Genomic DNA, 21,650 nt, shown 5'->3' with positions numbered 1-21,650 from the left:
GATCCTCGATCGTCAGCGCCGGGAATGTCTGCTCCGTGCTCTGATTGGCGTTTGGGCTCTGCATTGTTTTGATTCGCTGTGTCTTCAAAGAGTAACTAAACCCTAAAACCACCTCTGTGTTTGAGTATTAAGTAGTGTTATGGATCAATTCAAGTCCAAATCTTGCAATCTTCCAATCTAAAATGTCAAATGTAAAACGATTATGATGACCGACCGGCACTAAACTACCCGTGTGGTTATTAAAGTCTCTCCTATCCAGCTGCTGCGACGCATCAAGACGACTTCACTCTCTGAGCTGACCCTACTAAGATCTGGTGCCTTTGATCTCTGATGTCATCGCGTGATGTCACAAAGATTCCAACCACTCATCATGGCCGAAATAACATTTCGAATCAAAACAAATCCAAACGGTTACAGAGCCGGAGTGAAAAGAAATAACGGTTGCCGGGCAACCCAAACATTCTGTTGCTGCTGAGTTTTTACACTGGAGTTTAGACGGACAGCTGCTGTGATTTATGTACATTCATCTTTATATTTCAATTCATCAGTGAAAGGAGAGTCTGTTGTTTTCATGCTGTCGTAATACTGCTGCCCACTATCAGGGCTGCGATTATTTAATCTGTGAGGAGGTTTGTAATCAGAGGGAAACGTCTTCATTTATTCATACTTTATTCAGATCTCACAGGATTCTTCAAGAGAACTCCCTCTGTCTCTTAACCTTTTTTTTTCTTCTTTTAATTAATTTAAAGGTCACATATTCTCCTCCTCTTCAACCAGTTTAAATAAATCTCAGAGCTCCTCAAAACATGTGCGTGAAGTTTCTTGCTCTAAATCCACTCTGGTCCTGTATTTGATCATGTCTATAAACCCCTCTATTTCAGCCCTGCTCAGAACAGGCTGTTTCTGTACCTTTAAATATGTAAATGAGCGGGGGCTGACCACGCCCCCTCTCTGGAAGGGCTTGGGTGTGCTCGGTGCTTTCTCGCTCCATGTCCTATTGTTTACGGTGAGAAGGTAGACTCAGAGGGCAGAACAAACACCTAGCTGTGGGAGTGTCACCCACCTGGGGGAGGGGTCACTGCCCTTTGTGATGTCATGAAGGGTAAATCTCCAAACAGCCTGTATGAGCACACATTTTCTGAAAAGTGGAGCAGGCAAAATACAGAGAGGATGGACTTTTCTCATCATTGGGGGGTTTGTAGAGACACATGTTAGAGTTAGAGGAACATGAAGTGTGTTTTTTATGATATGTGACCTTAAAGTTGCCCAGCTTTTTTTGTCCATGTCCTTACTTTGATATATTAATATGAAGTCTGTGCATGTACATGTTTTTCTTACATCAACTGATTTTAAAGCTTTTGATTAAGAGCACTAAAGACATCTCTTCTTTATTAACTTGCAGTGTTTTTTAATGTATATATATTGTATTTTTTATACACATACAGATTTGAATCAATATATTATAATGATTTAAAAATGATAAACAGTTTAGTGAGTAAGAGGTCTGACGGTCATCAAGTAGTTTTTCTAAACGCCACTAGATGGTGTCAACCATACATACAATATTTCATCTTCTGATCATTTTTTGAGCTTTATAACAAGAAGAGAATAAAACTATATAATCAATCTCATAATGAATCACCATGGCACTGGAAAGAGTTGTTCAAGTAGGATAATATTGACATATCATCTCTGTGATCCTCAGAGTGTAAAGACGAGTGTTTTATACAGATAATAAAGAGCACTTCCCTTTTCCCCCCGACAACAACTTTAAGATATAAGAAGGCATTAATGAGCGCAGTGTGTGTGCAGGCGTCTGATGGCGGCTACATCTTTTGGATCATTACCTGGAATTTACCTGCAGAAGAAAGAAGAGAGAGAAAAAGATGCATTAGTCCAAACATTTAATTTACACGTGTTGTAGCCAAAATGCTTCTTTTATTTTATCTTTGCGCAGAATCAAACTCTAACACAACACTGTGAATTTGTATTTTGAGTGTAATACCAATACTGACCACTGGGTGGAGTCCCAGCTTATTCTGTGCATAAAGCCAAGGCTCCAGGTAACTGGATTCAGGCGTGTGTTTTGAGGCTTATCGTTTTATTGACTGTGTCCATTGTGTCTGGTCGTGGACTTGAATGTAAATGTTTTATTATGTTTTAGACGTAATGCGACATTTATGTGCATTATTGAATCCTGATCATAAAATAAACAGATTGAAGACTCTCGTGGAAAAGCGTATTAGGCGTTTGTTTGTTGTGACACCAAGAGCCAAGTCTGGGAATGGTTCCACGACTCACACCTCAGTGGTGACTGCTTTGGACAATATTGGCTTTGTTTTTAAAAAAGTCACTACAATGTATACAACCGCTCTTTGTTCCTTTGGCTCAGATGGTTTTAAATTATTTTAATGAAAAAAAAGACAGCAGGACAGGAATGTCAGAGAGAAGGCTGACAAATATGTCTGTAGACTCCAGCAGTCTCTAATGTGCTAAGAGCTTTTTACATGGTTAGGTGTGACCTGTGGTGTCAAAGCACTTTGAGTAGTCAGAAGGCTAGAAAATAACTTAACAAGCTTAAAGGCCTACTATGCGATTTGTTGATCCAGTAGATGTCACCCTTGAGCACCAGCATGAAACCAAAACAACTCGTGCTGCAGTGTTGTGTTAGCATGCTAATGCTAGCGATCTTTATTATGCTCGTATCTTCACACTGCATGTAAATTTACCTGAAATGAGCATGATCTAGAAACACAGTTAAGCAGTGAGTACAGTATGTTATCCTTCTTTTCTCTAGTCCCTCAATTAAACAACTTTTATACACGAGGGGAGGAGTCAGCCGGCCGTCTCGACGATGTAAACAAACTGAAGATAGGACTCTGAAAACTCTGAAAACATCACAGACAGTGTGACTCGGGTGTTACACCCATTGTAGACAGTCATGACTCACAGAGTTATTTTCAGAGGATATACTTGATTTATATTATATTTAAGTGTGAAAAATCACATATAAAGCCTTTTAGTCCATTAACCTTTTTTTTTTTAATTGTGTTGAGTGAGTGCATTATATAGTCCACTACAGAAAACTCCCCGTGTAATGAAAAGGGATTGAGTGAGTGATTTCAAACACAACCAATGTGTCTGACATCACAATTTTGCATGTTCAAATGTTGTCAATTCCAGGTGTGATGTCGGACTGCCACTTAGTGGACAGAACCAATAAATACCTCTTAAGCATGAGGCATTTATTCCATGCTTAACTGAAAGCTGCAGTACTGTTGCTGTATGCGCTGCTGTGATAGAAACCTCCTGTAAATTCTACTCGGATACTTTAGCTCGTCTGTAAACATATTCTCTTCCTCAGGTCGGTTTCACCTGGTTGTCTTGACTACGGTCGACTGCGTTTTTTATTTGTCAATGATTACAGAGAGATGTGGGTAGAAAAAACTCTTGAAAAAGAACCAATTCGGTCAACCAATCTCTGTCTATTTCAGATTGTCTCTGATTGGACAACAGAGCGGTGATGCAAAGTGTCTTACATGCAGGCATGATGGAGACCTCGGCCGTCACAATACTCTTCACTCCCAGGTTGGACAGAGCTCCTCTCACCAGGCCGCAGGTGAAGGCCAGGTACTGGGGAGACAAACGGTCAGCAGTGTAATACGATGAGGAGGGATGGACTCATCATCATACTGTTTATTATCTGATTCATAAATGTGAATGTGGAGCTGCGTAAAGCCCTCCTGATCTGGGATCAGCTGCGCACCTTTGGAGCTAGATCCAGATACTGTTTCCCCGCTGACAGCTGACTCAGCAATCTGTACTTGTTGTCCTGCAGAACATAGATGCCCTGAAACACACAGCAGCATCACATCAACACAGCACACAGTGGTACAGGTGGCTATGTTGATGATCGGGTTAAACTGTAGGAATAATGGTGAGTGAATGAGACCGCAGAGTTACCTGGTGATTGGTTCTCAGGTTGTCTATTTGCTTCTTGAACACACAGGTCCAGAAGTCTTTACAGATGAACTTCATGACGTCCAGCTCGTCTTTGAACCGGGCCGTCTCTTTTGTCAGTCTGGAGACAAAAATGTTTGAAAATGTTTGCACGACTTGCTTTGTGAGGGATAGGACGGGTCAACACTAAGATAGATCAATGGATCTATTTTCAAACGAGATCTAGGATAAGACTAAGATAATATATTTGATACCAATATAGTTTATATTGTGTTCAAATAATGTTACACATTTCTTCCATAGAGCCGCCAGTTCACCTATTTCTTCTCTCACTGTCTGTCACTCTCCACCTTGCTCCACAAGGAAATTAAGATTTGGCTTCTTTTTTTTAATTGTTTTTAAAGATTTATTTTTGGGCTTTTTGTGCCTTTATCTGAGAGATAGGACAGTGGATATAGTAGGAAATCAGGGGGAGAGAGAGAGAGAGAGAGTAGGGAATGACATGCAGGAAAGGAGCCACAGGCCGGATTCAAACCTGGGCCGCCCGCCCGGAAGACCACAGCCTCCATACATAGGGCGCGCGCACAAACCACTGCACCACCAGCGCCCCAGATCTAGCTATTTATTCGATTAAAGGAGCATTTTATTTTATTTTGGGGCTTAACATAACTATATTGTATGCAATGTGGGGGTCCGTTGCATGGCAACGTTTGTGAAACCCCAGAAGTGGACTACTGTGTGTCGCATTGCTCCGAGTGTTTTATTCATAAATAATAACACTTGTGTTCTTAGAGATGTTAATCAATTACATATATCCTTCAAAATACTTTAAATGACACATCTGTCTCTGATCACCTCTTGGAGAGTTTGTGATGAGTCAAATTATTATTTAGTATTTTATATTATTTATTTATAATTATGTTTTACATTTATATTTACTTTTTATTTTTTTATTAATATTATAGGTTTTTTTTATCCTTTAACCACTTGTTTTTATTTATTTTACTGCTCTTACCTTCTTATTGCTGTTATCTTTTGATTTGCTTTTAGCTCTTTTAGTTTCTTACATCTTTTCAAATCTTTGGTCCTCTTGGTCTCAGCTCGTGTTGTTGGGTTCTTGTGTTTCCTGGGTTCTTATCATGGTTCTTGTGATGGTCGGGTTATATATGTCTGTTGAGTATCGTGCACTTTGGGTTCTTTTCTGTTGAATTGTATTTAATTATTTTGCATTTGTTATGTTCTTGCTGTTGTTTATGTTCTTCTGTGTTTGGTTTAGTTTGTTCTTGTTTTTGCTGTTTGTCAAAACACTTTGTAAACCTGTGTTGCTATATAAATAAAGTTATTATTATATTATTATTATTATATAACAAACAGAAAAAGCGTCAGTTACCTCTCCATCAGTCCTTGACCCACTCTGAAGCCCATGTTCTCCAGTTTGGTGATATTTCTCCCATTTTCCTGAATGAATGACACAAGTTATTAAGTTAGCGACTTCAAACTGTTACGATAATCCAGCCAATGAACAGAAAGTTTAAGTACAATGAAAGTTTCTTACCGCCTCTCCGTTTTCTGCCGTCTTGTAGATGTACTGAATCAACTCGTGATGTAGAAACTGGAAAGGAGCCTCGTCTGCCATTCTTCTTCTACAGACTGATGTTTTAACAGTAGCAACGAGCTCACTACAGTCTGACAGCTGGTTTACTGAGTCACCTACACTGTGGCTAACATTATCTTAAACTCACACTCACAGATAAAACATATAAGCAGACAATAAACGGCGACTTTATTAGACACACAACACAAAAAACAAACGCTTTCTGTCACTTCCTTGTTGTTCTTTTCACCCCGAGCGAGGGGCGGGGTTACAGCAACAAGCGTATTACAGCGACACTATCGCCCCCTACCGGCCCGGAGGTACAACAGCGAAAAACACTAAAGACAAAGCTGCTGTAATATTTCCTCCGTTTACACAGAATCTAAACTGTGAAATGAGGGTTAAACTCAATAAAGATTACTTTTGTGTTTTTTTTTATTCTACGGAGCCCCTTAAGTCCCAAAAAGTTTAAAAAAAAAAAAAAATATATATATATATATATATATATATATTGTGCATGAGGGGCTCCATGAAACTATATTTCATTTGTTTGGTAGTTTCACTGTGAAAATTAAATTATTTTGCGGGGGGAAATATGAAAGACAATAAAAACAGAAAAACTGGAACTAATGCACAGATTAAGGTATTTAATGTCATGTTATATTTTGATTCAAATGGATTGTCTGTTAATGTAAATGATACATTTTGCAACTAGCTTTTAATAAAAGATAACATAAAAATAAAAAAAGTGAAGTCAAAGCGCCTGTTATTGTGATACAATTCATAATGTGTGGAAATCATTGCGTGATTGGCATCAATCCAGATCCATAAAAACAGACTTCTTACATTTTAGTAACCTGGAACTGGTTTTTAAATGTCTGAATAATCCTCACCACTGTTTTCTGAATTTTTGCGGTTTCTGTGGTTTTGCAAAAAAAACATTGCCCGCTCCAGCTAAAGTCCTTTAACCTCCTGTTGGTTTGAAATAAAGTTGATATTTATCTAAGTTTACAGGACAAACACACTGTCACAGAGTCAGGCAGAATCGAGAGGCAGATCAACAAAGTGTCGTTTGTGTGTTTTTATGACAAATATAGTAAATCACACGAGTGCTAAATTGAAGTCATACAGTGTGCACATCCTGTTTGATTCATCCGTCTTCTTCAGCATGTTTTATTGCCTTTTGTGTTTCAGTATCTGTACTCATGTCAAACACGGCACATGTGGGAACAGACAGAACACACAGAGTTAAAGAGGTATGTGACACATAATGAAACTGTTTTATGAAAATTAAGATCACAGATGTGAAGAGGCTAAAGTGTGGGAGGTTGTTTTCTGTTCAGCACGCAGAGGTGGATGTGAGACGATGAACCTCTGACCTACTGACTGAAGACAGCTCACACACGGTTTTAAATCAGGCTGACAGCAAAACACAGACAAATCTGTTTATTTTATGAAAACAAACACTGCGACTTAAAGGGGACATATTCTGATAAATCCACTTCTACAGTAGTGACAGGAGTGATGTCTACCTGGAAAACTCGGGTGGGGGGAGGGGGGCTCATTGCATTTAAAGAGACACACACACCAAAACGGAGCCTTACGATCGTCTAGTGTGTAGCCAGCCTAACTCTCTCTCCTCTGAAGCCCAATATATGGTCACTTGTGACAACAAAAAAAACAAGATGGCAACAGAGAAAATGCTAAACTTCAGGTTTCAAACAGTATAGCGATCAAACTAACGGCTGACACGGCCTTTATGTGCTGTTCACACCTCCTGATATGCAGCGACACACAGGCTTCAGTTATGGCTCCATGTGGTTAGGAGTGATAACTTTGTGTGCTCCATCAGTCCGGAGTCCTCTGCAGCAGATATGCAAGACTTCTATTTTTGCCGGATGTCGTGGATCAATATATAGCAGAGCCGCCTGAGCTTGACAGGAAGTCAGACATCAAAAACAACATTAAAAACATCTGGTTTATTTTCAGAATAAAATACTCCATTATGACGGTTCAGAACAATGACTGTATGTGTGTTTGTTGTTGTGTTAATTAGGGTTTTATTAGGGTTCCCCTGTTGTGGGAACTACTTTGTCTCGGCGCCCCAGCTGTCCCACGGCACTGCGCTCTGAGAACGCCGCCTGTTGCTGATGATGGACGAGGGCGAGTGGAGCTGACATGCAATGCACGCGTATCTGGTGGAAGTTCAGGGTAACTTGAAAACCAAAGTGTCTCACTGTAAGCTGAATATCAATATACTGCTCGAGGTGCCTTATCCACAATGCATAGAGTTCAGTTTAATTTTCTAAGCTGTTTTGGCATGTTGTGTTTTTTTATCAATCTCTCGTGGGCTCTGAAGAGAGAAAAGGTTGAGACGCTGCTATGAAGCACTTCCTGGTGTCTCCTGCTGCCGGATTGATGGAGCTCAGTTCTGCCATCTGCTGGTCTTCATGCGTCGTCTGGACAGTAATGAGAGTAGGACTTGAACCACTTCACAGGACAGTCCCTGAAAACACACACACACATATACACACTGAATAAGCTGCCAAAGCCACTTGAGTCCACACCGAAGCTGGACTACAGAGAATCAGGTTCCTGTCAGTCCTGTTTGTACCTGTGATACTTCTGTCCTTTCCTCCTCTGGTACTCCGTTTCATCCACCGTCCACACAGCTCCCTTCCCTCCCTCCACTCGCACAAAACACTTGTGCAGGCTGAGGTTGTGACGCACTGCATTCTGGGTAGAAAAGGATCATTGTTAGTTAGCCAAAGACCAAAATTGACACCCTCTGTAAATATACTCTGGAGTAAAGACTTCCTAGGTAGGAAGGGAGGGGCGGGAGGGGATGTGTTTAGTCGAAAGGCGAGGGGCGGAGCTTGGAAGGGAGCATTTGTTGAGTCTATTTGACCGATTCAACATGTAGAATTGGCGGCGACCAGGGAGAGAAATCAGTCTGATTGGCTCTCAGCCCGCAAATATGTGCAAGAGAAGAGAAACTGAAGTGACATAGAAAATAACTATGATCCCAATGCGACTGTGCTGTAAGGAAATCACTGCAGACCTTGTTTTTAATGAATGACAACTCGTATTACGGGTTGAAACGTGTGACGGATACGACTTTTTGAAGCAGGTTAAGCATCAGAGTGATTGTCCAGTGTGAGAGTTTCAAACCTTCCAGGTTGCAGTGTTGTATCTGAAGTAGAAGAACATGGTGGTGAACCAGTTGTAGATCTCATTCAGAGTGCGCTGTTTGTCCGGAGACTCGTGGATGGACTGCAAAAAGAGTGAGGACAAACACACTGATGTGACAAAGAAGTTTGTAAATGCAAAACCTTCATAATTAAAATCCAGGAATGTCTATTGTGCCATTTTTTGTTTGAAGTAAGTGAGTTGTCCTCCTGGAGTTGAAGTTCAAACTTCATTTTCTTTTTTTTTCAAAGAACATTTTCTGGTTGAAAACTGGATTTACCGCAGCGAACGAAAAAAGCTGACTCAACATTTTCCAGGTAAATCGAGATCATGTTTCTGAATATTTTAAGGTTGTAGAAACGAGCATTTCCATTAATCAGCTCAACAACGATCCTGAGAAGTCTTCTCTGTAGTGAAACCAGAGATGGTGATTACACATCAATCATAGAAAACAACTTCACACGAGAGTCAGCATCTCACATTCACCTACTTTGTGAAAACTCACCCATCGTATCAAGTAGGCATAGGTGTACGGAGGCCGGATGTTGTTGTGTTTGTAACATTCGATCCTGGGGACCAAATCTGTAACATGAACAACGACAAGTCATCAAATCATGTCGTCGTCATCACGACTGATCGGGATTATATGGGAACTGAACCGATGCAGCGACATATTCAGAGCATGTGAGAACTAAAGTGTGAGTGTAAACCAACATTTCAGAAATCACAACATTTATAGCTGAAAGAAATGTGTATTTAAAGGAGCAATCTGTAAGATAGCTACTGAAATAAAGTGACCTTACTGTATGATCAGACATTAAGGAAACATGTTGAAGTGCTGGCTTCTCTGACAACAATGCAGCAGCCAGTATGTCCTCCTTCTAACTTTAGATTCTGGTCCTGAATGCTCTGGATTTGTTTGGACCAGAGAAGGTAGGCAGTTTTAAGGCGACCCCCCCACACACACGGTTTGCCAGATATGAGAGCAGTTATCAGGTCAAACCAACAGGTGTTGCAGCGATGGAAGCGGGCAAGATAAGTGGTTCAGATAGAAGTGATTGCACCCGACCTAAAAAGCCTCTGCATGTTTCTAATAAGCTCCATGAGCAGAAACGTGCTCAAACTAGGATCAATACTGGAGATGCTTTTGAAAAATGGAGAGAGGTTAGAACACAGAAAGGTTTACAGACCCATGCAGAGCTGGATAAACACTGAAGCTTCAGTGTCCACCACATGGTGACCTGAGTGAGCATCGACTCTAGAGAGGAGGGGGCGGGGGGAGACAGCTCTCTATGATGTTTAGAATTTAGACTGCAGTACCCATTTTAACCACTAGGTGTCAGAGTTACATACTGCTCCTTTAAGTGAATATTTTAAGAGAAGTTCTCTTAAGTAATATTTTCAATGTATCCAGTTCTGTTTCTTGGCTGAGAATGATCTGTCATTGAGTGCGTGTGTTACCGGGCAGAAAGTGTGCAGACGCAGCAGCTCTGTTTCCGTGCTGGGACAACTCCTCCAGGTGTTTAATGGCCCATTGCTGCACTGCGTCTCCATCCGTCACCAGAGGCCGGGGCAGGTACAGAGGAAGGCTGTACGGCCAATCAGAAGACACATTCTGCATGCAATGACAGAGGTGGACATAAACAGTAAAGGATGAAACTGTACAGAGAATTCAAGATTTAAAAGCAACTGATCGATGGATCTGAGGATCTCCGTGATGAAAGATGAGATTTGTAATCGGTCAGAGAGATCAGAAGGAGCCAGCCACATGAAGATAGTCTGTTAAAGAGAGAAAAAAAAGTGACATCATACCTGATCATTGTATTTGTTTTCAGAGAGGTGCAGGTGGAGCTGCATCGCGATCAGTTTCTGTTTTTCCAGGAAGAGCTGCAAGAAAAAACAGACAGTTGCTGAGTTTACATGAAATGGACTCAAATCATAGACTTCAAGATCAGAGGTGTGAATCACGAGGTCACTCACGATACGATACAATATGTTAAGATACAACAAAGAGAAGTTCTACTATGATATATGTTACTATATGCACTATAGGATATGATAGGATGATATGTTATGATATGAGTAACTATGTTTCTTCACTGCAGCGTTCATGCTGTTGAAGCAGACCCACCTGACTCTCCATGCCCTGAACCATATCCCGCTGGACTTTCCACTGAGCGATGCTTCTGTCACTGGGACCGTGTTCAGAGCTGAGATGCCTTGAAAGACAACAGAGAGCAACAAACGTCAGATCATTCATTTATTTACTGTCAAAGTGTAAACAGGTACAGGAGCCTTCTGTAGATTGTTTGGCTCTGGGCTTTATTTGAACTGATGCACAACTTATATATTCCAAAGTTAAAGGAAGAATCTGCGATATTTAAATCATAAATATCCAGTCTCTCCTGTGTAAATGTGTCTCTGAGTCATGACTGTCTACAATGAGTGAGAAGCTTGAGTCCCGCTGGCTGTGTTGTTGTCAGAGCTGTGTTTACATGGACAGGACGGCCGGCTCCTCCCCTTGTGTATAAAAGCTGTTTTAGTCAAGAACTAGAGAGAAGAAGAAGAACATACTCACTGATTATTTGGATGTTAGTAAGAGTTTTTAGATCACACTCATTCTGTGTCAGTTTATGTGCAATGTGAAGCTACGAGCTAACTAAAGAGCGCTAACATTAGCATGCTAACACAACAATGCAGAACACAGGCAAATGTAGCTCGAGCAAAGGACAATGATGTCCCCTGCTTGCACTAACTGGTGTTTAATTATTATGTGTAGAGGGGTTGGAGGTGTGTCTCTGGAGGAGAGCGGAGGCTTCAGTATGGAGGAGGCGTGGCCAAACAGGCCAGTTTGTTTTGGTTTCATGCTGGAGCTCAAGGGGCGACATTTACTGGATCAAAAAGTCGCACATTCTTCCTTTAAAGACTTTAAATAGAGTCGATCTTTTGTCGGAGCTGTGGGTTGAGTCTGGGCTTGTCTCAGTAAAGTCATGATGAAACGTGAAATGACCTCTGCATGCCCGTACGTCCTGTTTTATTTTGGTTTTAATCCTGTTGTGTCCTCAAGTGATTCGCCTGGATGCAAGCGTCAAGCCTTAATTGTGATAAATCTTTGTAGGAAAGTCCAACAGTTACTCCTCTGAGGTATTTGGCTCCAGCTTTTCAGTCATTTCAGGATAAATGCAATAACATATTCTGTTCTCTTGTGTTGTGTCAGGAATGATTTGGTGTTGCGGCTCTATTTGCTCTGCACAAGTAACTCGATGAAATGACTCAGAAGTGAGACTTTTAGCTCATAAACTAATTCCATGATTTTTCATCTTCAGGAGTCTTACTTACTTCAGGAAACCATGAAAATCTTCTGTAACAGCGTCACAGCCGGGCCAGCGGCAGAATCCACTCACAAACAGAGCGCTGGTCGCTTCAGAGATGCTGCCGGAAACAGAAAGGGGGTCATATTAATCTGGAAAAAGTAACAGATACAAACTTGTAAAAAAGCCTTATTTGTGATTTTTCAACCAGGTAGATCATGCCGAGTCACTCTGCTGGTATGTTATGCATGCAGATTGCTTCATCAGTATTAATTAAATATCATCCTGCTATTTTTGTGACTTTCTCACCCGTCTTGAAGCCTGGTCTCAGTGGCGCTCTGCTTGGCGCCCTGTGTAGCGCCCTCTGTAGCGCCCTCTCTCTTCCACGAGAAGAAGTGATGACCCTGCGCGGGAGAGGAGCCCACATGAGAGGAGGAGGAGCGGGAGCGATGTCCTGTATCCGCCTCTTCTTTGCAAACAGAGACCGCCGCAATGTTTCCTGAAGGAACTGGAGTAGGAGAGTTTTGATGCAGATCTTTTAGTTGTTGTAAATCTGTGCACCAACGCACGCTACAACCACGAGGGCGCTACAAGGTTCAACATCGTTTCTGCAGCTCGAGAAAATACAGGATGACGCGTGTGCAACTATGTCAACACATCATGAAATAAAATGATGTTGCTGATGTGGAGATAAAGAAAGCCAAAGTGTGTCAGTACTGTGTTGTCGTCTGGAAGCCGTTTGGGAAAGATGACACAGGACTGACGGTCTCTGCTGCTTCAGCCGGATGCCCTCCATGATGCCGCAGCTCTGAAAGGAAAACACACGGATAACATGTTAAAGGCTGTGAACTTTTATGACTGTACATGTCAGCTTTTGTTTTGTGAGATCGACCGCTCCTTGTTGATTTTTATCTGCATGTGCTCTAATGTTGTGCGTACTTCAGCACCTTTTGTGAATGATGGCCCTTCTTTGATGTGTTTGTTGAATACCTGACTTCCTGAGGTAGGCGGAGTCAGTTCCCCGCCCCGTGGTCGAGGAGGTGTCTTAGGAGGGCTTTGATTTGGTCCACATCTCAAACGCTCACCGGACGTCTCTGGCATCTCTGCTGGAACAGGAGAGACATTTTTACGCTTCAATCACAAAACTTTTTTAATTACTGGAAGGAGAAGAAACACACTTTTATTCCTCGCTTCCACGGGCATCATTGTTTTTTTACCCCGTTATCATAAGAAAACACGCTTCTTTTTTTTTTTTTTTAGATTTTGAGATTTCTAAGTTATTTTCTTCTGATTTCCCAGCAGCAGGAAATAACAACCAGAGTGGATGAGGGACTAACTCATGCTGTTCATTCTTTACCTCATTTGTACACTTGATTTGTGCGCCTGAGATAGTTAAACTGGGATTTTCAAAAAAATGCGAGTGTTGTAGAACTCAAAATCGGTCTTGGTCTCAAGGTCTCGGACTCGTCTCGGTCTCAGACTGGGCGGACCCCTCGGTCTCTGAGCACTGTGACCTCGGGTATGTCTTGGTCTTGGTTAGTGTGGTCTCCTCAGCCCTGCGTTGTTGTTTTTACTTTTCTACTTGGGCAGAGAGTACAGGTGAGACGTTACCGTTGAACTTTTTAAATTTGTGTTTTCTTTGATTTATTATTTTATTCATTCAACATTTATATAAATATGTTTACACTTATAAGAAAATAGAGAAAATTCAGTGCAGGAAGAGGCAGAAAACTCCAGGAGCTCCACCCAAAAAATGTTAAAACATCAATCAGCAATGCCAATCAGCATCCAGCTGCTCACACATTAAAGTCTTCAGTGGTTCAAGATGTTTCCTGCAGATCTTCACCTGCACCTGCAGCACAGACTCTCTGTCTGTCTCACACACACACACACACACACACACACACACACACACACACACACACACACACACACACACACACACAGATAGCATCACCACAGAAGTCTCCAGTATGAGTGGGAGACGAAGCTGCTCCACTTTTTTTTTTTGCGGCTCGGTGAGATGCCACCTGAAACCACCGGGACTAACTCGTGTTTGTCAAAAGATGCTGCCTGGATTCCTGGAACAGTTCTTCACTGAACACCAAACTCACGCTCACACAGATTCCTCACAGTGATGCTTCTTCTTCACGGGCTACAACCTGAGACGCCGTAGGCCAGAGAGCGCCTAAGCTCACTGTAAGAATTATACCTGCACTGTCCTGTACCTGTGCAAAAGCCAATAAACATCCATCCTGAGTGCAGGATGAGTCATCTGAAACGTTTTACAGGAAGAGAAAAAGCAGACGTTCTGAAGGAAAAAATACTCAGATGATGCGTGATTGATAAGTGATCGGCAGGCAAATAACCATTTAACACAGGAACGCCGGATCAGAACCGGGACAACGTATTCTTCATTTCATGTGGTTATGAAACCGGGGGCCAGAAATACGAATAAAACGCACATGCAAATGACTTACTCCTGCACGCTTTTTAAAAAAGACAAGCATGCAAGTTACTCAAACGCCCGTGCAAATTGATAAATCACGTGTGCATTTAAAGAAAAAAAAGAAAAAAGATCTATGTCTCCCCTCGGGCTCCGAAGGAATACAGGAGCTTCTGCAGACTTCGACTTCTGTTACTCCTCCTCGTGTTTTGGTTATTTAATCAGTTTCTTGAGGTAATTTTTTTTGCATTAATTTTTGTTCTCATGTCATCGCTTCGTCTTCCACCATACTGAAGACGATGCATTCTCGGCTTTCTCTACAGAGAGCTTCATGTAAATAAGGTATAATCCAAAGCGTGAGAGTAGGCCTCTTCTCAGCGTTATCTCACTGCCACATCAGAGATTTCTTTGAGGCTGTAGGGAAGCGTGCATCTACACAATAAACCAAAACAGCCAACACAATGTGTTCTATGCAAAGTGCACACACCCACGGACAGGAATTCAGAATAAAAGTGAGAGCGTGGCTTCTCATTCTGGCTTTCCCTAACCCCCGTGAAGAAGCCCATCAAGAGCCTCAAAGTGAAGGAGAGCTTTAGTCACATCACACTCTCAGCGATCTGATGCGATGCCTGATATTTGGTCGGTTTTCCTGTGAGTCAACCTGTCGGCCACAAAAAGGTTGAAGGAGAACTTCCTGTTTAGCTATCATAACCGGCCACATAACAAGTGTGGAAAGTCGCAGATGCATCATTGTGGTACTACGATCAGTGAGTGTGTATTACTCACACACTCCCGTATCTACAATCACACTTCCCAATCACACTCATACACTGAGATGAATGTGGAGGAGGAGGCTCGATTTCACACGTTATCGGCGCATCACATCTGCTTAATTTACGGTTTACTAACCAGCAGGTTAAAACACGTGAGCTCGGAGGAAGTTAATCTTTTCTTTTTGATCTGTTAATATTGACTCTGGAGGTTTCTGTAGATGTGCAGGGCTGCAGAATGGTGAACAAAAAAACTTCTCATGTGGGCAGATGTGCGTGCGAAGCTGGAAATTTGAATTTGGCAAATCTGCATATGGATTTTTTTTTGTTTGTTACGTTCACAGGATTATATGAACATATAAGACGGCGCTTGAAGGGGCGCTGGTAGCCTAGCGATGCAGAGATTAAAGTCCTCGTCGCAGCGGCCGTGGGTTTGAATCCGACCTCCGTCCTTTGCAAGAGGAGTAGTTCAGCTGAAACTTTTCATTTAAGTTCCTAAATTGTCCTCTTTACCACCTTTACCAGAGGTTTAAGAATTGATATTGCTCGGGGTATTGGTGAATTTTTTTGTGACTGTTCTTTGATGTATCAATACTGAGGGATGGTTTTCTGTATTTAATGAGCAGTATGAGCCAACGTGCAGCATGTTAAAGGTTTCCTGACTCATACTCCACGTGTTGGTATTTCTTTAGAGAAAGCAGCAATTCTCATATTTTCAGAAGAAATGTATCTCAAACATGTCATCCCCCCCCCCCCCCCCCCCCCCCGCTCTCTCTATCCTCCCAACACTTTCTGTTTCTCTTCAGCTGTCCTATCCGATAAAGAGAAAAATGTTAAAAAGTGTTTAAAATGAGTTTAGCTGTGACTTTCAAACATTTTCAGGTGACAAAAAGGCTCAAGTCCTTAGCCACATCCTGAGAAACCGACAAACTTTTCAAGCTTTCAAGAAGCTGAAACTCGAGGACTCAGTGTGCACATTTGCTTTAAGGCTGATACTTTCACAAAAACCTCCAATAACCCTTGTGGAAATGAAACTTTCACAACACTGTAAATAACGGATATCTAGACGCTGTTGTCAAATATGTAGTTAAGGTTAAAAAAGGCATCTTCTTGGATCTTCCAACAACTTCTGAAACCCCCTGCCCCACAGCACATTTTTAGCCGATAAAAGAAGCAAGTTTTGAGACTTTGAGGTTGTCACAATACCACTATTTTTAAACTTGAATTTAATTAGCAAAAGTCATATGATATCAATACCTTTTCTGATCACACAGCAACAAATATGGAATATGGAATATGGCCTGTATTGGGTAATTTCTTGTTATTTAATATAAAAAATTAGCAGTAAACCTCCTGCACGGTCTACATTGCACAAAAGTCTTTGGTGCACTTTTTGATGGATTAATTCGTCTCCTACAGGTGCAGTTCCTGTATCATTTTAAAATACTTGGTAAAAATTCAATTCAATTCAAGTCTGGAACATTTTGACAACCGTACATGCAAACAATGAAAGAGCTGCTTCAAGCACCAGTGAGACGATGTAATGCTCCGGTTAACCTTCACGCAGGGTGATGATTTGATGGCAGCCTGACCTGCTCTAAATGTGACCTTTGAGAGCCGATTTAAACACTTATGGCCTGAGGCCTGGTCAGAGGACATATTTAAGCAAAGCTAAACATCTTGAGAAAAAAGAAAAGATAAGATTACACTTCATTTTCCGTCTGCAAAGAAATTCATCTTGAGTTAGAAGCTCAGAAATCCTCACATCACAATCAAATCACATCACAGGTAAAAGGCAGATCCTAAAAAACTGCACAAGTTACATGAATTAACTTATTATCATGGGAAAGCCAGTGTTGTCAACTCGAGATTAAACTTACTTAGATAATTTTATTTTAATCAAAGGCAGCGAGCAATAAGTACATTCAACTATTGCAGTAAGCTTCATTTTATAAGTCTAACTGCTTCAAATGAAAGAGCTGCTGATATATGATAGTCATAAAGTGTAAAATGTTGCTAGCATGTAAACATTAACTAGTTAATTAAAAACACAACATACAGCTGACTCTGATGCTGTTTTATTTAAAAAAATAAAAATGTTGACTTGACATCGTCATTTGATTAAATGTTGGATGATTGACGAAGTCGATGGAGTTGATCTTTAAAGAGGAAAATCAACGTGTGAACCAACTTAAATTAAAATCAATTCAATTGTTGTTGAGATTAAATTCTCCATCACTGGAGTCATGCAGCTATTTAAAAAAAACATTTTATACTACCTTTTTGTAACCTTTATCCACTTGTGTAGCTTTTTGGATATCGTATGAATAAGACATCACATCATCTGCATACGACTTTATCAAAAGTTTGCTAATTCTGCACATGTTTGATTTTTAAAATTGGATTTGTGTCAGATATAATTTGGTTGTTACAAATAGCCCTGAGACACGTTTAACTTCTTTACGGATGAACAGTTTTCCTCTTTTAAATTAAATTTTGAGGTAGACATGGATCAAGCAATGCTTTTAAATGTAACCGTTTATCTTCGTTTTAAACCAGCTGATGTACAACTAATGGCTTTTAAGAAATACTTTCAACCAGGAGAAGTGGATAATACTGAACAAGTCACATGAAACAACAAAAAAAGAGAACACAAACCTGTTCTAGGATATGTTTGAAGTGATCTCAGGGATCTCTTCACATTGTTTATGCCTCACAACAACAACTGCGTTTCACCGCTGCAGACCCATTTCCTGATTTCTGCAGAGAAGATGGCTGCAGCTTTTTAGAAAACGTTCATGAGGTGTGAAACGTGCACAGGAAAAACCGCCGGTGATGCCTGGCTGTTGTTCCTTTTTAAAACATTTGCCCTCAATCACTGCATCTTTCAAAAGATACGTACAAAACAGCACCCTGCACAGATAGATTTTTACATGAATGTAACATTTAAGTGACATTTATTTTTTTTTAAATCTACTGTTCTGACTTTCAAGAGCCTGGTAAGGACAACTTAGTTTATTTATAATGGCATTAGTGCATAGACTATGAAAAGAATAAACTTTTATGGGACAATAATTAAGATGTTGCCTTAATTCTTAAATGGATTTTGGACAGGAGAAGAAGACAGTCCATGTCTTCTAGAGCTTTCACTAAATTTTGGTTTCTAACACTTAAAATCAGGACTTCCTGCAAACCCCTGATCAGACCATTTCAACCAAAGACAGGTTTGGTCTTGTGGTATTTAAATTGTTTTAATATCGTTAATTATAGATGGACTCCACTTTGAAGGTTACTTTCTTGTCCTCCAACCACTCAAAACGCTTTACGCTAAATGTCACATTCACACAATTTACCCACTCGTACATGAACTGAGGGGAGAGGCTGCCGTGCAAAGCACCACACTACCCATTCAAGAGGCCTTTAGATCCACAGCTGTGCAGCAATTATTCTTCATATTTAGAAAACCTACAGATCTGCTGGATACTCCTTAGATCCACATCCAGATAAAATGTATATGTAAAAGAAAGGTTGTCAAAATGTTTGATACTTTTCGATACTATGTGTTTTAAATCAATATCATCTCAATTTGTTTTGAATGATCGGGCAGCTGTGGCTCAGTTGGTAGAGTCATCGTCTTTCAACCGAAAGACCTTGGGCAAGACACTTAACCCTGCATTGCTCCCGCTGCTTCGGTGGCGGTGTATGACTGGATTAGTGTTGTACTTACTCTCTGATGTACGTCGCTTTGGACAAAAGCGTCTGCTAAGTGAATTGTAACATTGATCGATGGTATCATAAAGTACTGGACATTTTAAAAATTAAATCTATTTCATAACACAGGTGTGTATGAGAGGAATTAATACATCATAAATGCATGCAAACTCCGTATTTTTGTGCAATCTAGTGTGCAGGAGTTTTTCTGCCGTTTTTGGAAACAAGATATCCCCCGCTATCTGCAGCCTACGACTTCTATTTTTGTTGCCATGGTATCAAAACAGGAATCAATATTGCCTGATTTTAACTGGTATCATGTCAAAGTTTGAAATTTGTGACCACATTAATTTGTATCATCTGCATAACAATACCTAAGAGGCGCCTAACTAATAACTTTTAAATTGGTTAAAAGAAAAATTGTTCTTTACCAAACGTGCCGTCGTCCATCTCGTCAGTGGTTGTGATTTTGCTCCTGTTGATTTTAGCTTCTTTTACTGCGGGTCTCTGTGCTCTGTAAATGGCCAACTTTGAGTTTGCAAATGTCCCAAGATGCCGTCATAACTCGCTCTTATATCCTCCCTAATTCTCTCTCGCCTCAAGACAGAGGCAGAAAAAACGAAGAGATAATTAAACTAAAAAGGTCGCAAATTAAATAAGATCCAAACATACAAAGACGACAATTTCCACTGGACTAAAGTTCACCAAAACATATTTTAGACGTATCAAATATGATACTAGTTTTCTCTTTATTGTTCAATCAAACTCAGACAGAGGACAGTTTCTGTGAGTGTTTTCATATAATCTGAAGAAGTGATGTCCTTTTTTTTTACGGTTTCCTGAATTCACTGCCATCGAGCGAGACCACAAAATATGTCTGAATGTTCTCGTATTTATTTAAGAGATCCTCAAAAGATATTTGTGAAGATAGATTGAACAAAAATGCTTCTACTTCGCTTTGACCTTCCTGAGTACAAGTGTCCGATTGAGTCTGGACAGTTTTTTAGATCGGAAGAAGATCGAAGTGATCGTTTTGGAGAAACGTTTGAGAAGCACAGATTTGTATAAAATCTTCTATCATCGAGTTCCTGAATCAGTTATGAAAAAAAAAATTTTGGTTCCTTCAGCCAAACACGAGCCGAGTCTTTTAACTCTGAAAGCCTTCACGCCTGCTGCTGCTGCGTGCCGTCATTTGATTTATTTGAAAATGCACCGACCGCTCGGACTAAGTTCCTAACAAGTTACTCAAGCCAGCTTGTAACCATGCACAAAATCCTTCAATCTGTGATGATCCTTGTTTGAGTATTTGTTCATATTTTGGTGTAAAGGAATGAGAGTGGTGCTCACCGTGTCTCCTCTGTGCAGAACCTCCCGCTTGCCGCTGTCTTTTCTACTCGTCGTTCTTCGAGGGAGCGCCTTTTCTATTCCACAGGAAATATGGGTTTTTGGCAACCTTTAAGAAAAAGGATGACAGGCAGACTGTGTGGGGTGACAAGAAGTCTGAATTTGTACAGGTAGGAAACATGAGAAAGAGTTTACACAAACAACCAATGGTGTAATAAAGAATTAAATAAAGAAGTATTATGATAAGTCTGGATTTAAGTTGTAGTTATGTCTGATTTATTGACTGTTTTCAAATCCTCTTTAGGTGACATTTAAGGGTACTTGATGTGTAAGCATGGACAGTAAATCAGAGGTTAAACTCACCTGCTGACAGAAGAAGAAGAAGAAGAAGTTGTGCTTTAAAGCTCCGCTCTGTATTTATACCGTCACTGGAAGACGGAGGAGGAAAGGAATCGTTTCTGTTCTCAGCAAATCAAAACACAAGAAGAAGAAGCGTAATGCAAACTTCTGCACTTTCCAATAAAGACACTCTGGAAACCTTTAAAAAAAAAAAAGTTCAATAAGTGGAAAGTTAACTCGATATACCTGAGCGGAAAAAAACAAAACAAGCTGTCTTTGTAAAGTTCAGGATGAGTAACACCATCACACATCTACCTGCTGAGCTGTGACTACAGTACACCTCATCTGAAATCACAGACCTTCAACAAACATGTCTGTGTACTTTATAAAATAACTTTTCAAAACGTGGAGGGACACAAGAAAGGATTTGTTGGCGACATGAAGGAAACATGACGACGAGTTCTGCGTCAGACAACAGATATTCAGTTCTCATTTCACTGTTCTGTCGACGACACTTCATTTATCGGGGAAGAGAAAACTTCAGATAAGAGAATCCTTTATTGATCCCCAGAGGGGGGATTCAAGTGTTGCAGCAGTTAAAAGAAAAGAAGAAGAAGAATAAGAACAGATAAAGACAAAAGGTACAACTCTTAACTAGTAAGTATTAAGTAAACTACACACCAGTTAAGATCCAAACTATGCTCTAAAAACTTGTGTTGTAGTACTCGAGGTCGGTCTTGGTCTCGACTTTTTGAAGGTCTCGTCTCAGAATCAAAAGCATTTTGAAGGTCTCGTCTCAGAATCAAAAGCATTTTGAAGGTCTTGTCTCAGAATCAAAAGCATTTTGACTCGGTCTCGTCTCAGAATCGAAAGCATTTTGACTCGGTCTCGTCTCGGTCTCAGACTGGGCAGACTCTGGATTTTAAATCAAGGCTACCTCTGATAGGCTATGTTTCAAAGTCATTACTGTAATTAGAAGGAAAACA

At 40.6% G+C, this 21,650-nt stretch overlaps 2 protein-coding genes across 5 annotated transcripts; both read right to left on the bottom strand.

Annotated features, from left to right (window-relative positions):
* Positions 1 to 1,384: 1,384 nt before the first annotated feature.
* On the bottom strand, positions 1,385 to 5,816 carry trappc6b (trafficking protein particle complex subunit 6B). The gene is made up of 6 exons (XM_061057396.1): positions 5,516 to 5,816; positions 5,351 to 5,418; positions 3,964 to 4,081; positions 3,767 to 3,850; positions 3,540 to 3,633; positions 1,385 to 1,858 (listed from the first exon to the last, which is right to left on the bottom strand). The coding sequence occupies exons 1-6, from the start codon at positions 5,594 to 5,596 to the stop codon at positions 1,827 to 1,829; spliced, it is 477 nt and encodes a 158-aa protein (XP_060913379.1). The 5' UTR covers positions 5,597 to 5,816; the 3' UTR covers positions 1,385 to 1,826.
* Positions 5,817 to 6,985: 1,169 nt separating this feature from the next.
* Positions 6,986 to 21,441, bottom strand: foxp3b (forkhead box P3b). 4 transcript variants are annotated; one of them, XM_061057502.1, is made up of 13 exons: positions 21,346 to 21,441; positions 20,329 to 20,863; positions 13,045 to 13,157; positions 12,772 to 12,862; positions 12,364 to 12,562; positions 12,083 to 12,175; positions 10,875 to 10,962; positions 10,556 to 10,630; positions 10,205 to 10,358; positions 9,249 to 9,325; positions 8,726 to 8,827; positions 8,169 to 8,290; positions 6,986 to 8,060 (listed from the first exon to the last, which is right to left on the bottom strand). In XM_061057502.1, the coding sequence occupies exons 3-13, from the start codon at positions 13,153 to 13,155 to the stop codon at positions 8,003 to 8,005; spliced, it is 1,170 nt and encodes a 389-aa protein (XP_060913485.1). In that variant the 5' UTR covers positions 13,156 to 13,157; positions 20,329 to 20,863; positions 21,346 to 21,441; the 3' UTR covers positions 6,986 to 8,002. The 4 variants fall into 4 exon arrangements, with proteins under 4 accessions (XP_060913485.1, XP_060913486.1, XP_060913484.1 ...); XM_061057503.1 differs by having other exon boundaries at positions 20,329 to 20,783; XM_061057501.1 differs by lacking the exons at positions 20,329 to 20,863; positions 21,346 to 21,441 and adding an exon at positions 19,413 to 19,769.
* Positions 21,442 to 21,650: the final 209 nt, after the last annotated feature.

Source organism: Labrus mixtus, chromosome 15 (genome assembly GCF_963584025.1).
Source record: "Labrus mixtus chromosome 15, fLabMix1.1, whole genome shotgun sequence".
NCBI classification, from domain to species: domain Eukaryota; kingdom Metazoa; phylum Chordata; class Actinopteri; order Labriformes; family Labridae; genus Labrus; species Labrus mixtus.
The sequence above is the reverse complement of the archived record's forward strand: the minus strand, read 5'-3'. Positions and strand labels throughout refer to the sequence as shown.

What these genes read in the sequence shown, in the direction of transcription:
- trappc6b (XM_061057396.1), bottom strand. Translation starts at nt 5,596, where the DNA reads ATGGCAGACGAGGCTCCTTTCCAGTTTCTACATCACGAGTTGATTCAG. An exon ending in ACCTGAGAACCAATCACCAG is followed by an intron (nt 3,851 to 3,963) that starts GTAACTCTGCGG and finishes TGTGTGTTTCAG; the next exon opens with GGCATCTATGTTCTGCAGGA. An exon ending in ATCTGGATCTAGCTCCAAAG is followed by an intron (nt 3,634 to 3,766) that starts GTGCGCAGCTGA and finishes TTGTCTCCCCAG; the next exon opens with TACCTGGCCTTCACCTGCGG.
- foxp3b (XM_061057501.1), bottom strand. An exon ending in TTCAGGGCATGGAGAGTCAG is followed by an intron (nt 10,631 to 10,874) that starts GTGGGTCTGCTT and finishes TTTTTCTTGCAG; the next exon opens with CTCTTCCTGGAAAAACAGAA. An exon ending in AAAGGACAGAAGTATCACAG is followed by an intron (nt 8,061 to 8,168) that starts GTACAAACAGGA and finishes GTGTGTTTTCAG; the next exon opens with GGACTGTCCTGTGAAGTGGT.